Source organism: Oculina patagonica, chromosome 2 (assembly GCF_052425735.1).
Source record: "Oculina patagonica isolate OP01 chromosome 2, crgOcupat, whole genome shotgun sequence".
Classification (NCBI taxonomy): domain Eukaryota; kingdom Metazoa; phylum Cnidaria; class Anthozoa; order Scleractinia; family Oculinidae; genus Oculina; species Oculina patagonica.
The window spans coordinates 33186723-33204239 of NC_135759.1; the positions used below are offsets into that span (position 1 = coordinate 33186723).

A 17517-nucleotide genomic window follows, 5' to 3' on the forward strand; every position below is an offset into this window, starting at 1 on the left:
TAGAACACAAAAGCAAAATACTCCCGTACAGTTAGAATGAAACACTACAATGTATAAACGAAAGAGACTAATTACATATGATGGGATCTATTAGAATAAGTAGACAGAAATTTCTAACTCCTATAATAATAATAAGGGCCGCGGTGGGCAAGAGACCGTTTGACCTTTCTCGCAGCTTAAAAGCTAGCTCCCGCGTATCGTATGTCGTTCATCGGAAGTCACACCTACAATAGAACGCAGTCTACTGTTGTTCAATTGAGCAAATCTACGAAGAAAGTGTATAATTAACTTTGCATCCTTGGCCAGTGAATTTATAACTACTGTTAATTCTGTATTTATTTGAATTCCATCATATCCTATCTATGCTATTTAGACAATAACCAGCATTGCTTCTTAGGTTTAAAAAAAGGACACTGCAATTGGATAACAGCCTTTATCACGCCCTCAATTATGTTAGACCCTTTGTGAAACGTCATCGCTTCTGCATGCACTGCATGCCGTTTATTTTAGTCACGCTGATGAGCCAGAGATATTGAAATCTTTTGAAACCTAACAGATATGTACAGGGATAAGTTTTTGTATGGTTTTAATAAGTTTATAAATAGAGGCTACAACTAGATTTAATCAATATATAGATTGAAGGAAAACCGACTTCGGAATAAAAAAAAAAAAAAAATCGTGTTTATAAAATGATGGCAGGGCTTCGTTTGGGGAATGTCATAAACACATCATTGATCAACGCATCTTTTTTTTTTTTTTTCATGCTTTTAATGGTTATACAAGAGAACAGCTTACAAAGGAATGAAACACGTTAGTATAATTAGTAGATTAGGAATATATACTGGCAGTTTATCGATCGATAAGCCGAGATCTTGTACAATTTTTATAAAGATTCGAAAGCAAGTTGAACCTCAGCAAGGTGAAGATTTTCACCACAATTCTATTTCTTTTTTCTTTTCAACTTTGCATACTGCCGCAAATGGAGTAAAAGGAAACTTATTAGTAAGGGTTAGTTAATGTTAAAGCTGTCCTCTATTCGTGTCCGTATTCCGTATTTTCCATGGTTCGTTGCCTGGTTACAGGTAGTCGTTCACGTTCATCGTATCACCAGTCTCTCGACTCATCTCATTGGTTATTGATGGCGCTGGCTTTTCCTGGTCAGCGGCTGTTGGTGGAGAGTCGAAGACCTGCGATGCTGTTGATGTGTCGGTGGGTGGACTGGGGTCGATTGAGTTGGAGACCTGTGGTTCATCGGCTTGAGGTATGGTAGTCTGTGCAGCGGGTTGGTCTAAAAAAAATAGACGGTAATTTTAAATCAAAAGCCACTCGTAAGCCAGCGAAAGCTTTTCTTTGGAGGGAATAAATAATTGGTAGGTAAACAAACCCTTTAATCTACAGAGCCCTAAATTTTTTAGCCTTTGCAAACTGGCGACAATTTGATTTCGAGAATTTTCTCCTGGCGTATGTCTAGTTACTCGGTAACCACACCGAAAACTGGCACTGCGGGCTCATATTAGTTGTTTAACGAAGAATAGTTTACAGTGCATGTACCACATGCATGAGAACTGCTCAAATTTCATGTTTTGAAGACATTGAACAAGCTGCACCACACCGGAAGTACTACTTGTTGGATTTCACTTGAAAACGCGCTGTATAATTTCATCCAAAGACTCAAACGTTGTATGAGAAGCGCATTTATACTGTGGTAAGGCTTGAATGAGGAGGTAACGAAGATATATCACTACTTACCTCTAAATTTTCGGAGACGAAATTTGCCACGACCCTTTCTGCGTATTTTTCTCCACCCCTTTCTTCCTCGCACCTTAGCCTTTCCGTACCGAAGCCGGATTCGTCGAAGACGTCCGCGTAAAACAGCGCGCAGCTTGTTGCAGCAGTTTCTCACGCGTCGCCACATTCGTCCGTAGCGTATCTGCAAGGTTCCTCCTCTGGATGGCACATACCGCCAGCGCCTTCCGATGCGGATTCCAAATCGACGTCCTCGCAGCGTGACCCTTCTTCGCCGTTTTCGATACATTATAGTCCATCTGCCGCGCCATCTCTTGACGTATCTCCACCTGCCTCCGTACTTGAGTCGCATTTTCGCGTAGGTCTTTCTTCGTCTAAAACCCTTCCATGTCTTTTTGAGCCAGATCCTTGGTCGTCCTCCCCGGAAGCGGATTGGTCGTCCTCTTCGCTTGTAGCGCACCATCAAGCGTCCTTTGCGGGGGTAGATCCAGCGTAGTTTACCGCGGATGAACATCTTCAAACGACGAACAACATGTTTAACAAGCTTCCAAGGCCGCGTGCCGTAGCGTACCCATACTCCTCTGCTTCGGATTCTGTGAGTTGAACATAAAAGACGAATTTTAAGGACTGCCACCAGTGGCATTCTTTAACTACTTCACGTCCCGTACTGCAGTTTAAAACGCCCTCAGTAACAATTTGAACAGCGGTCCTTACATTTCAGATACTCATTGATATTCTTCAACCCCCCACCCCCTCCCCCCCCAACCTTCCCAGAAAAGCGATTTTGTTTAATTTGAGCTCAACATCCTCCGTTTGCTATACAGTAATGGCGGGTTCAAATGAAGATATAGTTTCTTGTTGAGTCCCAAGTTCGAGGTATTGAGTTGCCTTACATTCTGCGAATTTAGCGGTACATCAAGATAATAAGTCGATAATTGCCCCATCCTTGTCACCTTTCTAAAAATATGGCGATAATTTAAAGAAAATTTGATATCGCGTTTTTACAATCGGCCAAGTCCCATGGTTAGCTGAAGAAATATGAAATGACGTTTGCAGTGCGTCTTGTGGCAGGTACTATATAAAATTAACCAAAAGTAACTAGTAATACGTGACTCGCAGGGCCTCGCGAAGCTCTGGGTTGGGGAGGGGTGGGGGGTGTTATAAATAAGGAGTGGATTATTTGAAGTTGAACATTTATTGAATTGTACATATTCAATTTTCCACAGTAGGCAGAAAGATATATTTGTTAGAAATTTCAACGGGCATGGCCGCGACACCCTCGTTCCCAGGGTCTACTCCGCTTTGAAGATGGTGGCTTTTTCTGGTTCGTAAAGAGGTATAAAGCGTTGGGAAGCGCAGGCTATTTTCAAAATCATCGACAAATTATTGGATAGTCGCATTTTGGACATTTATTTGATGGCATTAAAAAAAAAAGAAGAAGAACGAACAGCAGGAGGATTCGAAGCCTCCGCCCGCGCGCCCCTGATGGCGATGAAAGATTTATAGCCTGAATAGGCGTTGAGGGAGTATTATGTGGAGATCAATGTTATTTTAATCCGAAAAGAAAAACGATAAAAATGAAAGGCTCAGAATTCGAACCCACAAAAAAAAAAGAAAAAAAAAACGTACCCTAGCCGGATTCGAACCCCCGACCTCAGTTCCGAAGATCTGATTTCAAGTTCGACGCCTTACCATTAGGCCACCAGCGCGCGGCGGACGTGTGACGTCATTTCCGCCACACACCAAGCTCACAAATATATATATATATATATATAGAAATATATATGACCGTAAACTCCACACGAGATTTCATCCCGCCTGATCCCTTTGAGGGACAAAATTATACACCCCGCTACGCTCGGCCTTCGGCTCTCGCTTCGCGAGGAATAATGGTAGACCAAGTTAAATTATTTATTTTACTTTTAAATAGCAAACATAACAACGAGACCCTCCCGGGGGGTGAGGGGGCACGTTCCTTTGAAAATTTCCTTTTTCCCCAAAAGTACTTTGTCGATTTGTGTGGTCCCTGCTCCCTAAAATATCAGAATTACAGCTTTTGTCCGCGTATTCCCAGCTTATTTTCCTTTTGTTCCCTTGTTCCTGATTATTTTTGGCCATGTTCTCTTGTTACCTAAGACGCCCGGGAGGGGTTCAACAACTGTGTTAGATTTCCTTACCTAAGGCCATAGTACTTGGTACCAACACGGAACCTTAGTCGCCCTCCTCTCCTTCGCACTCTTTTGAACTTTCTACCATATCTGAAAACAATTCTGCCATTGCGCTGTCCGTATCGGCGTCGACGTCTTCGTCTTTTACGCCTGAACCTTCGCCAGTACCGTCTTAGCCTCTTTTGTCGTCTTCTTCTTCTTGCACGGCGACCACGGCGTGTCGAAGGACGTTTCCATTTTTTCTTATAAAAGAATCTTAATTTTCCATAGATGAATCGGATTGGTCTGGTCCTCCTACCGTAAACGACGCGAAGGGTCTTTCCAACTCGTCTCACGACTCTGTACCGTCCCTTGACACGAACCCTTACTCTGTTGACTCGGACTCGGTACCATCTTCTTCCACGGCGATAGCGGAATACGCCGCGTCGGATTCTAGTGAGAAAGAGAAAATCAGGAGGTTTTAGTCACTTGTTAGATTCTACCAGAAGTTGATAATGCTAATTTTATAGACAACTGACACTATTCGATTCGGAATCTCAAGCCGCCAATATTTTTGATGCCATTGCATTTGCTGTTAATCAGAGTTAGAGCTGTCCTGACCGACCTAAAGAAAAGTGGTTACAAAGCCAACCCGAGCAGAAACGAGCTGTCAGTGATTGTTCTGATTGGCTGAGTTGGCACATTTCAAAAATGGCAAATCATTTTCAAACTTTATCTCGAGTTTTTTGTTGTTGCATGCTTGAGAAACATGCAATGCTTTGAGCGGAGTTTGGAGTTAAGATGAGCTTAATTAAACTTGTGTAGCCGGCTTGGCACAGCTTCAAGTAGAGGACAATTTTAAAACTCTGACACAAAAATGGCTCTTTGTTAAGTAGAGAATAACATACTGAAGTGGCTGGTTATGAAGAAGAATTCAATGACCGTTGTATCATGAGGTAGATTGCGAAAATTAAGTTCGCATTGCTTGTCATTTGCAATTTCATCTTTAGCTTTGTGTAATCTGCTTTAATCAAGGCCAATTACAAAAAGAAACACAATGACAAAAAATGCCGTGAACCAAAAAAAGCTAATTCTTACCTTAAACTACATGTCCTTCGTCCATAGCGGAAAAAGAACTTTCCACGCCTTCGGTACACTAGTCTGTAACGTCTTCCAACCCGTATACGCATTACACCGTAACGCCTTCGCCTGGACCGTCTTCCGCGTCGCCAAGGCCGTCGCCTGGGTCTTACACGTCTGCGCCGTCTGATACGTACCCAACGCCGTCCTCTACGCGAATAGATTCCTCTTTTCGTGACGCGGATTCCTCTGTACCTCCTTCCAATACGGATCACGGGTTTTCTTCCGCGGATTGTTATCCTTCTCCATCTTTTCCTCAAGCGCGTGTAGAGGCGGTACTTCTTCGTCGGTACGCGTCGCCAAGCTCTCTTAAAATAGTAATATAACCGGCCGCGTTTGTACCTGTTGTAAGATGAAACAAAAAACATCAGAGATGAAATAAGAAACTGATAGCAAAGGTAAACAGCGTACATACTATTACTGTAGTAGCCCATGTAGCAAGCGTTCCCGTACGTCCCGTGCGAATATGCACTGAGTTTTCCCGAATGAACACTGAGTTTTCAACATTTTAGCCACGCGATTATTACTTTAATTTATATTGTTGGCGTGTAAAATAACTTTTACAAAATCTTTTCCAAAAAACAGGGTTTATCAAAAAACATTTATTAATCAGAAAAAAAAAACAGTGATAGATGTTGACGATTCATTGCGCGAGATACGCATTAAATAACGACTAAGCCCACCCCACCACTCCCCAAATAAATTTTGGTAGCCTGTTACAGGCAATTGGTTAGTTGAGGAGCAGCGCAAAGAACGGCAAGTGAAAAAAAAGACGAGGGTTAGTCGAAGAGACGCCCCACAATACCGTCGTTCTTCGCGCTAATCGCGTTCTTTGAACTTCTCCCCAGCTAACGGAACGCCTGCAACAGACTAAATTTTGGTTTCCACAGCTACGCAAGACAGAGCTGTTTCTTTTATGTTATTTTCCTAGCTGTATATTACACTTGTGAGCATCTAATCTATATCGCCAATGTCTCATATAATAAAACGAAAATAAGCAGATTGGTCATGACTGAGGAAGTCTACGAACGACAAACGTGAAAAAAGTTGGCCGAGATGTCGCTCCTTTGGCTTAAAAAAAGTTTTCCTCGCAACATGCGAGAAAGAATGTCTGAAGAAGCATTTATTATTTTATTGTTTTTGAAGAGAATGCATTTTAACCAGTAAAGGGAACTCTGTCTTTTCTATTACCTGATTCTCCTTCGGCGACCTCCAAGGCGGAATGTTAATTTACCCTTCCACCTGAAGATTTTCCTTGTCTTTTTGCGGTAGTAGATCTTGAACGGGCTGCTGCGACGTCTGTATCGCCGTATACGTCTAATTCTGCGCCTGTTTCGTCGTTGATAACGCCTAATACGTCGTATCTTTCGCCTGTAGCGTCGGTATTTACGTCTGCGTACGCGGCGACCTCTTCGTCCCTTGCGGCGTCTGTACACGATTCGTCTCCACTTCCTTCTGATACGATACACTGGCCTTCCGCGTATGAACCTGAATGGTCGGTATTTTCGTCCTATGCGGACTCTGATCTTGCCTCTATATCGTCGTGTAGAACACCATCGCCGTCTGATGAGGAACTGTGGTCGACGTTTGACGTAGCTCCATCGTCTTCCAACCCGGACTACGATTCTTCCTCTTCGATATCTAGAAAACACCAGGAGACATAGATTTAACATTTTTATAATCACTGAAAACAAAGGTTGTCAAGTGGTATTTGAAATTATTTGTATTTTGGACCTTTATATTGTTTTACTTTCTAGGTCCGCCCCGCTTCAGAGGTAAGAGAATGCACTTGAAAATTTGCTTGTGCTTATCTCGTGAACTCTTCTTTAATGCCAAAAATTCTGTCGTGTTTCACAAAAGCATATATAATATATCCATCAAAGCTAAACCAATCATAAGTGCAAAAGTTACAAACAAAGAAGCGTCAAAAAATTGTGATCTTAATTTAACTCTCATGTTACGCATTTGATAACACTTCAGATTTTTTTGGTTTTGTCTCTTTGTTGTATTTTCTTTGCTCCCATGTGAACTGGGTTGCAATTCAAACGTTTTCCTTTGGGTGATATTTCTATAGTGCATTGAGATGAAAGAGAGAAATTAACCTTACCTGATAAGTCTAAATCGACGTTTGAAACGCATCACAAATCGCCTTCCTCTCCTGTAAATCTTTCTGAATCCTCTTCTGTACCACACACGCATCACGCATCCTCGTCTACCGCGCCTTCCTCTTCGCCTTCGTCGACGTCGTCGTCTGATCCTCCTCTTTCGTCGACGTGTCCTTCTTCGTCTTCGCCTTCGTCGTCTTCTTCGTATGGTCCTGCGTGTCCTTGGTCTTCTCCAACGCCCCTTGTGGTATAAACGAACTCTGCCGCCTATTATGCGCAGCCGACGCCTTCCTTTTCTAAATCGGATGCGCGGTTTGCCACGGTAATATCGCAGTAATCTCCAACGCCGACCAAAGCGGAATTTTATTGGCTTTCTTCTCAACCATCGCCATCTTCTTCCATATTGGATTCCAATCTTGCCATTGATGTACCTAATGATAAAGACGTCGTATGTCAGTGCAAGAGGCATTTGGCAAATGGAGGGGGTGCTGCTCCCCGGACTAAAATTTCTCATGCTTGGCCCCTCGACTTTAAAAGGCGAATTTGTATATGTTCCACAAATCGCTATATAAGTTTAAAAAATAAATTAAAGCTATGACTGCCTTTCTTTCGTTGAAGAACATTGATGACCTTGTAAGCTCGTTGGCTGGCTACAATTTTTAAAGATATAACTTTTAAAAGCTCTGCCAAGAGTCTTTTACGGAATCAGTTGTTTGACTGATGATTGTGTTTTTTAATTCCAATCTTAGATACTCATTTCCCAGTGTTTTCAAAAAACAAAGGACAAACTTACTATGCAAAGAATTTTTCGTAACAGATTTTTTTCCAAATTCGTCTTAATTTTTTTGTTTTGCAAAGTCGTTCGTCTAATTATTTTTTATGCAAATTATTCTTGTTACCTGACTCTTCTCCATCTACGCTTGATTCGACATCTCAGGTATCTACCTCGGCGGTAAACTCGGATCCATCTTCGGTAATATCTAAAACGAAGGATGTTACGTCGTGTTATACGTCGTTTGCGTCGTCGATATCTACGCCGCCGCCGTCTCACGCGTCGCCTTCGTCGTCGCCTGCGTCTACGTCTCCATATCTTCCTCCGTCTCGGTTTTCGTGGCTTTCTCCTCAATACCACCCAGCGCCTACCGTAAAGTACCCTGAGTCGTCCTCTCGTTAATCTGAATGGTCTGTATCCACGCCTGAAGCGAAGCACAAGCCTTCCGCGACGTATCCTTATAAATCTCCATCGCCTATATCCCACGCGGACCTTGAAACGTCGTGTGATTCGACGTATTATGCGTCGTCTTCCTTTGTATGTTACTCGGAAGTATCGTCCTCTATGATATCTGGTTAAAGTTCAAGAAAATATTAAATAAGAAAGGTTAAGTCAACACCCTGATGTCCGACGAAGAAAAACAGAACTCACGAGAACTTGAATAATTGCTTTATAGGGACTATGTCATGGGTATTTGGCAGTTTTTTGGTCTTAACTGTTCTAAAATAAGTGGTAGGCAGTTTTACCAATGGAAAACAATGTCTTTGAACATTTTACAAAAAAACAACCTTTTTGGTGGAATAGAAATCAAACTTTTTAAGGCGCGCGGAAACAACTTGAAAACGGTGGCTAACGTTTTCAAATTGCAATCCATTTCCTTCCGAGCCATCCGCAGCCAAACGCACTTTAAAACAGTTTTAGTGCTCTAAAAAAGCAATTGTTAATAAAAATGGACCATTATTTTTAGGTTTCCTACGACACATATATAAATTTGGACTTTTCAAAAATTTGTTAACCTCCGTGACATGTTCACTTTAATTTTCCCAGAGTCAAATAATGCAAATATAAGAATGGCTTTGAACGGGCTAACATAGCTATTAAGAACATCTTTAAAGTTATGAACGATCTTTTATTCCCGTTCAACCAATTTCAACGAATTTTTTAAAGGAATTTCAGTTTGTGTTAAAGAGCATTCGACTTACTTGAACGTTATCCATCGACGACCGTAACGCATCCTATAACCACCACGCCATCTCACAATCGACCTCCAACGCCTGTGGTACTTGAAAAGAAGCACAGGGCGTCTGCGTCGGCGTATGTAGCGCCGTCTACGTCTTCGACGACGTCGCTGCAATCGCCGTCGCCAACGTTGTCGTCTTTTGCGCCCTCTTCTTCGTCCATAACGTCCTTTTCGTCTTCTCCTTGGTTTTCTTCTTCTCCTTGGTCTTGGCCTTCGTTTTGGCTTTGGTTTAACCGTTTCGAAATGTGATGGGATAAGCATCTGCACTAGCCCTCGGCGGATAGAAATCTTCATGGTTTTACGGCCAACTCGGACAGCTAACATTCGCCTCTTTTGTGTCACCCACCTCCAGCGGCGATGGTAAAGCACTTGCACTTTACCTCTAATCCTGGGCATTCTGTACCACCTTCTTCCTCTACGGATGCTAAGAACACCACGGCGGCACCTATATAATAATAAAACATTGAATAAACGAATTGACAAGGGAGGGGAGAGTTCCGCCTTGAGTTCCAACCCTTATTCTTTGATGTACAAAGAATAGAGAAGACGCGTTAAGAGGTAACCTTTTTTATATACCTTTCATAATAATAGATGGCAACCCTTTCACACACATACAGTTGATCAAAACAATGCATTCATTTCCATACCATTTCCTTAAAGCACTTTGATGCTTTAGCCGTTAGATGCGTATTTTATAAGACCTGAATTTAATGACAGTTTACCTTACCCTTTTCTGTACTTAAACTGGTGAAATAGGGTACTCCTAGCTTTCGGGCAAAGCCTCCTCTTATAGTTTATCATAGGGAGTATACTTCCGGGATTCTGCGCTGTTGCACATGTCTTGCTTGATAAGTTTGGTTAACTTGGAATTTCGCCCAAAAAATAACACCAATTTAAACTTGTAGGTCGTGTATTCAGTGAAAGCAAACAAATAAGGTTGTTTGTATGTTTCTACATATTTATTACTTTTGTTTTTGCCCCTTTTGTTTTCTTTCGCTAGGTTGTTGATTTTTAATTTCTGAAATATTTTCAATTGAAACTGTTGCGCTTACATATTATAAATTCAAATATAACTTGTAAAATTAAATTTACTTACAATTAAGATGCTAGTCAATCTTAAACTGAGCTAAGTGAGTGACTTTTATGTACAAAACAGCTTTTAACGGTGTAGTTTAATTTTATTATTTATGGTTTTGTGTAGAGGGAGTTCAATAATTGATGTTTCCAAGGAGATCAATGCCGAAAATCAAGAACAACGTAATAGTTGCTTTACCGAGTTCACAACACGCTGTCACAATTAGGCTGGAACAGTAAAAATTGCGTTGTTTATATTTACCTTATTATACCGTATCGGAACCTCAGGTAGCGTCCGACTCGATAAGCCTTCATCCATCGCCCTCTGTACCGGAGTCGAAGCACGCTAATGCCTTTTCGTCTCAAGCGTATTCTTCGTCTCTTTCCATATCGTCTGCGCCTGATTCTTCTTCGTCTAAACCTTCGCATTCGCCTTCGCCTCCTGATCTTTCTTCTACGCCGTCTGCGTCTTCTTCGCTGTCGCCTCTTTCGTCGCCGGATTCGTTTGATTCTCTTTCGCCGTCTTCGCCTTCGTCGTCGCAGTCTTCTTCTTCGTCGTCTTATTCTCCTGCGTCGTGACACTCTGCGACGCCTTCGTTTCACGCGGTACCAACGTCTTCGTCGATATATCCTAATGAGTCCCTTTCTAAAGCTTATTAACCTGGATTTCCTACCATATCGCACGCGGAGTTTTCGTCTGCCCACAGTTATTCTTCGCCATTTATTTCCGTACCTTACTTGAAGGCGTTTGTTGGGGCGTCTTAGTGTAACCCATCTTCTCTTGCGGAATATCCTCACTTTTCCAAAGCCACATCTTAAAATTATCAATAACAAAAGTTACTTTTAGGGAGTTAATATCAAATACAAGTAACATTCTTTGCTCAAGTAGAAAATAGAACTTAACATTCTGAAATCAAGCAACGCAAATTGGCTGAACTATTTAGTAGAGCTTGACGTTCTATAATTATTCCCGAGTTGCTGAGTTACCATTTATAACTGACGATGATCTCTGCTAATCAGGTTGAGAGAGTTACATTTAAAATTTAATTATTGCGTCATAGAGCCTGCAAGGGTTTTTCCCCGAACAGCCGAGATAATCTTATAAGTGACAGATCGCCCATTTCTGAACAGGAAGTAGAAAAAGGACCAAAAGACATGCTAAATAGTGAAATAGAAAGGTAAGGTTAGTTAGAGAGTGTCTCAAAAATCCCAAGCAGCAGAAGCCGTTGGATTATGCAGACGTACCGTCGTACCACTGTAAATCCTTATTATTTAATTCTTTCAATTTACCTGATTATTCGAGGTCTTCGTCTAAATCGGAAGATCAACCTATTGCGTCTTCTGAAAACACGTCTCCACTTCTTTCCGAAATAGATTCTTACTACACTTCGTCGCCGTCGCTTTCGGATTCTTCGTCTGCGTCGTCGTCGTCTTCTCCTGCGTCTTCTTCTTCGCCTAACTCGTCGCCTCTTCCTCCTGTTCCTTCTTCTTGCTCGTCGTAACTTTCGTCTTCGCAATCTTATTCTTAACCTTTGTCGTCTCCTTCTCCTTCTCAGCCGTCTGAGGCGTCTCAAGCGTTTCAGTCGATTCAACCGTCGCCGTCGTGTCAGCCAAAGCCGTCTTCTTTTCCTTGTTCTCCTTAAATATCCTTTCCTTCGTCGCACTCTTATTCTTCTCCTTCTAATACGCAACCTAAATCGTCCTCGGCGGATCGACACCTTTCTGTAACGTTTTCTTATGCGTACCACAAATTTACGGCGTCTGTAAACAACTCGTCTCCATCGTCTACCATAGCGCATCTTCATACGATTTTTACGTCGAAGTTTGAACCATCTTCGCCTGTATCCCACACTCCATCGGCCGCGACGACATCTGCAAACGAAAAAAGGGATACACACTATGAGAAGCTTAATTTAATTTGAGAGCAACGTATTAAGTTAAGTTACTCTTAACACTTAGAATTTTTTTTCAGTTTTAAAGCTACATATTTTTTTAACTCCACAGAAAATATCCAAACATTAGTCAAGCGGTTTACATAGACTTGCAAACTGGTCAAAACACGGGCAATAGACGAATCAGGAGGTTTTAAAAGATTAATTACTTTTTTTTTTTTAGATCTTAAAATACGGTTTGAGTATCTAAAAGGTGAAGAAAATTAGCACAGGGAAAGTGAATTCGAGGAAAAGCTGCGTTTGACATTACAGAAATCACCGAAATGTTACGAGCATTGAAGCCAGCATACAATACCTTTCACTGTGAAGTTTGTCTTAAAATAAATGGCCTAAATTATTTGAATACATTCTTTCCACTTCCAGATGACTTTTAGAGCCTCCTTGACATTGTTGGTATACAAGGTATACAAAAAAGCATACCTTTAAAATTTATATTATAAGAGTTCTGGGCGTATTTTGTTTCAACGACGTTTTTCAGTGGGGTTATTTTCGGGGTAATGGGGTAGGGGGCACTTGTTATCGGAAGGAATTGTGCATTTAAAGTGTTTGGGTTTATATTTTGGAAGGAATGCCAATTCTCATCTTATTAGCGGAAGGATTTGGAATTATAATGGGAATTTTATGCTATTCTAGTAAAACTTCTTTTGAAATTCTTCTTTGCTTAAGAAACGTTTTAGCAAGGCTTATAGTTTTTCCAACATTGTGCGTGGGTTCACAACTTGATCAAAATTCTCTGATATAGACCTTTCACCCGGTTAATAAGAACCCAGTTAAACTATAAAAAAGATGTTCCTACCTAATCTTTCTTAGTCCTTTCCTGGTTCGGAATCGCAAGTATCCCTTGCGTCGGAAAACTCTTCTCCACTTTCGTCTATACCAGAATCGTAACCTGTATCGACGACGTCTTCTTAGTCGTCGTCTTCTTCTTTTTCCTCCTCTCCACACCTTTCTTCTCCTGCGACGTCTCTTTATTCTGCGTCTTATTCGTCGCCTGTACTTCCTTCTTACCCTTCTTCTACGCCGTCTCCTGCGCCTAAGATATCGTCGTCGTTTTCGTTTAATTCTCCTTCGTCGCCTCCTTATTCGTCGCCGCCGCCTTCTTCTCCTTCGTATAATTCGCTTCCTTCGCCTTCGTCGATGTCCTCGCTTTCGCCTGACAATTCTCTTCCATCTTCGTCCGAATCTAATTCTTATTCTTCCTCGTCGGAACCTTATTCTGCATTTTCGCCTGCCATAACGCACACGGAAGACACGCTTGTACCGCACAACTGTTCTCCATCGTTTGTTGACCAGGAGTTTAAATCGTCTGTTAGGTTTCCTCAAAGACCTCCATCTACCTCGGCGGCGCACAAATACCCTGCCTCTGGTGCACCTTAAGGATAAAATGATAACGAAAAGTCAACTTAGATATGGCATTACAGCGGAATTATCAAACACGGAGAAACAGACGTGTTTATTAGGTTATCAAACACCAAGAAGAGTTATATCAAAGGCTCTTTTGAGCAACCTTGTGGTAATTCGATTAATTTGCACCTTAGTATTACCCCCAAATTTATGGGCAAAAGACAATGGGACACCTTTGGGGACAAAAGCAAACACAGTAGGGGAGGTGGGATAAAACGTATTTATTTTACATTTTATACATAAATTTATTAGAATGGAGTGAGCGAGCGAGTGAGTGAAATTTTGGTCCATTCGTTTATCCCATAGCATACCATGAGCATAGCATACCCTGCATAAAAACGTTTTGAATGTTTGAATGTTTGATATAACTTCCCGTTTTGAATGTTTGAATGTTTGATATAACTTCCCAAACGGGCTTTACACTGAGTGAATAATAAGGAATTATAATCACCATAATATATTATTTTAGAACATTTATCAACTGAACGCCACCAGGAGCATTGTCACGATATTTTTTTATGACTACTCTCAAACTGAAGGAAACCTTAAAACACTAGAGACGTAATAAAAACCCCAATTAAATAAGGATGGTTTCGACTTACGAAGATGAGAAACTTAAGTTTGCCAATTTTTTTTCAAGATGCGTTGTCCGTGACGTAGTTCCTTTAACATCTTTGTGTTGGTTTTCTTAACTCGTAAGCCAATCACATGTCCACACGCGCAAAGCTTTGAGATCAATACTAACTGAACGATATAAATTACTTAATTGTGTGGCAAAGGTATGGATCATTAATCTGTTAAAACACAATGAGATCACCACAAAAGGTATCAGATTTCACACCTTATTCTTCTTGGCTTCTTTCTGAATCGGAAGTATAGCTTGCGTTTCCAGCGGTAGACACGTCTCCATCGTCTATTATACTTCAGTCGCAACACGCTGTAACGCTGTCGCCTTCGTTGACGGCGCCTTCGTCTACGTGTCCTGCGTCTCCTCCTTCGTATCTTCCTTCTGCGTCTTCGCCGTCTTCGCCTTCTTCTCCTAACCTTTCGCCTTCTCCTTCTATTTCTTCTGTACCTTCTGCGTCTTCGTCGTCGTCTTCTTCTTCTTTTGGTTCTTCTTACTTTCCTGTATCTTCTGCGACGTCGCCGATTAACTCGTCTTCCACGCCTGTACCTCCTTCTCACTCTTCGTCCCTTCCTTCGACGCCGTCTTCTCACCTTTCGTCCCCTCCATCGACGCCGCCAGCGCCTTTTAAGTGCTTTCCATTTCCTGCCGTACCACATCCTAACACGTGAGCGGATTATTCTTATTCTTGTAAATCGTCGACGGTAGCGTATGGTTAATCTTCGTTTTATTATGCGCACGCGTCTCCATTTCCTCCCTGCAAAGATCTTCAGCTTACGGCGCACTGCTCTCCATCTTCTTCTGAATTTTGCCAGGAGCCGGCCTCTGTAGTACCTGTTGAAGTTTATTATTTGTTTATTATTCGTAAATTGTAAAATGGACCATTTTACCATTTTTTCTTGTAAATAGCTCGCGCTTTCTTTGTTTGTGATGTATTAAAATAAAAGCCTTTAAGCTCCATATTTTATTGTACGTTCAAATCTTGAGTGTATGCCCAAGTCTTGTGCTCATTTTAACAATTTATACTATGAAGAGCTGAGTCTCTAACTTAGTGTTCTATTGCACTGTTGCTTAGTGTTTCGTTTCGGAGCGTAACCGTTATTTGCAAGTTTATGAAAATTTAATCTAGATACCGTAATTTTAAGCCTCGTATTGTAAGCGAAGCAGCAGTAGTTTTCTAGGAGATTATTTAAAAACTTTTGCTGCACTGTTTTTTGGATACAAAGGAAAGTTACACTAAACCAGTAAATGTCTCATTAATACTGAAAGAGTTCTTTCTTAATGCGGGAAAGTTACTGGAATCGTAAAGGAGCACTTATTACATTTCAAGTGCCAAACTCAACATCAACATGAAAGCCATAAGTAATGTTCATACCTGAGCCAAACATTCCTTTTCTTGAAACGGAACGTTAGGCGCCCTCGTCGTCGGTACACCTTCCTCCATCTTCTGAAATATCTGATCTTCATAACACAGCCACGTCTTCCTCTGCGGCCTCGACGTCTTCGTCTGCGTCTATATCGCTTTATTCCTTTCCTTCTTCTTCGTATCCGTCTCCTTCTTCGTCTTCTTCTTCGCCTTCGTCTTCGCCTTCTCTTTCTCTTCCGTCTCCTCCTTAGTCTCCTTCGACGCCTTCTTTTCCTTACCCTTCTTCTCCTTCGTCTGTTCCTTCGCCTTCTTATTCTTCTTCGTCGTCGTCTTCGCCTGGACACCCTTCGACGTCGATACCTTATCCTCTTCCATCGTCGTTTGTATCTCAATCCGAGTCTTCCAGTCCTGTAGATTCTTATTCGTCTGATCTTTCTCAGGTAACGAACGCGGAATCCTCGACGAACCTTTCGCCATAGTTTTCGAAGTTTGACTTGCATGACGCGGCGCCTACCGCGGAGACGAATCAATCTTCCTTTGCGGCGGAGTGTTATTAGCCTGCGGTGGATCCTGAAATGAAATGAAAAGAAACAAATGCTCAAGTTGTAAAAAAGGTTGGCGAAAACAAATTTACATTTAAGAAACCTTTAATCGTTGGCAGGTTTAAAATATAATTGCAAAGATTTATTGGCTTTCGAATAAGACTGTCCCAATCGGGATTCGGGTAGGAAATGTATTTTTAATTTAATTGCACTTGATGGTAGAGTTTGGTGCCCGGGCAAATTCTTACTGCTTGATATTAGTTCCTAAATTTGCCTTTTTCTTCTATGATCTGTACCACCAGCTGGGATAATGTATGGAATTTTCAGCCAAATTTGAAAAAATTAAAGTAAAGCCTTTTAAGTCCAACTGGTTCATAGCCCTGGTTGTCATGTTAGTCCATCGCAGGGTACTGCCAAGCATTCTGCCAGGTTGCCCCATCAAATCGCCGGTGGATGCCATTTTTAATGATCTGTGTCATTATTGTTAACCAGGATTTTCGGAACGGAATCATCATTATCATTAGCATTACTAGCTGGGTTTTCTTAATAATATCTGTAATCCCAATCTGCACGTGCTTATCATCGTCCCAAAACACCTAAAAGTAATACCACAGTTTCTTTTACTGAACATTTATTACCTGACTCGGTAAAGCCTTCTTTTAATACGGACTATTAGTCGCTTTCTTCTTCTGGTCACATATCGCCATTTCCTCCCGTAATAAATTCGTATCCTACAACGACGTCTGCGTCTTATTCTTCTTCGTCTTCGCCGTTTTCTCCTTCTTCTTCGCACCCGTCTTCTTCTTCGTCGTCGTCGCCTTCTTCTTCGCAGTTTACGTTTGTATCTTCTCCTTCTTCTCAACTTTCGTCGTCTGTATCTTGTTCGACGTCTTCGTACTCGTTTGCGTCTACCTCCTCGTCTCCTTCGTCGACGCCTCTTAACTCTTCTCCATCGTCTTCTGCGTTTCAGATAAACCCTTCCGCGTCGCAGTCGAAGTTTCACGTTTCGTCTTTTGAACCGTATCAACCAGCGTCGTCCGTACCTCCGTACACCTCGCCATCTTTTGTTCACTCGAATTCGCAACCGTTTGGTGAAACGACGTATCTTTCGCCAGGTTCTTCGCTTCGTCCTCACATAAATACAACCTCTGCGGAACCTGGACACACAAAGAATGCACTGTAAGTAATGATTACCAAAAAATGTTCCATGGGTACAAAGAATGAATAGTACATGAATACATAGCTATTTTTAGGTTGGTTCTCATGATCGCCCCGATCGTTTCAATCGCATTGATCATATGCAAATACTGAGACAATCGTAGGTGATCGAAGCGATTGGAAGCGATCGGGGGCTTCCATATGGTAGTCCTGGTATGAACGTGGACCTACGAAAAACAATAAGTT

General features: G+C 41.7%; 1 protein-coding gene across 2 annotated transcripts in view; it reads right to left on the reverse strand.

The window, feature by feature from the left end:
* Positions 1–745: 745 nt before the first annotated feature.
* Positions 746–17517, reverse strand: part of LOC144644277 (uncharacterized) — an 89380-nt gene continuing 72608 nt past the window's right edge. For both annotated transcript variants that reach the window (XM_078503728.1, XM_078503727.1), the window contains exons 76-89: positions 16752–17270; positions 15581–16141; positions 14422–15039; positions 12973–13548; positions 11515–12096; positions 10487–11038; positions 9113–9595; positions 8038–8481; positions 7141–7569; positions 6225–6674; positions 4992–5375; positions 3924–4346; positions 1750–2339; positions 746–1288 (exon numbers count right to left, since the gene is read on the reverse strand). In XM_078503728.1, the coding sequence (XP_078359854.1) occupies positions 1077–1288; positions 1750–2339; positions 3924–4346; positions 4992–5375; positions 6225–6674; positions 7141–7569; positions 8038–8481; positions 9113–9595; positions 10487–11038; positions 11515–12096; positions 12973–13548; positions 14422–15039; positions 15581–16141; positions 16752–17270 (6823 nt within the window). In that variant the 3' untranslated portion in view covers positions 746–1076. The remainder of the gene's footprint in view (positions 1289–1749; positions 2340–3923; positions 4347–4991; positions 5376–6224; positions 6675–7140; positions 7570–8037; positions 8482–9112; positions 9596–10486; positions 11039–11514; positions 12097–12972; positions 13549–14421; positions 15040–15580; positions 16142–16751; positions 17271–17517) is intronic.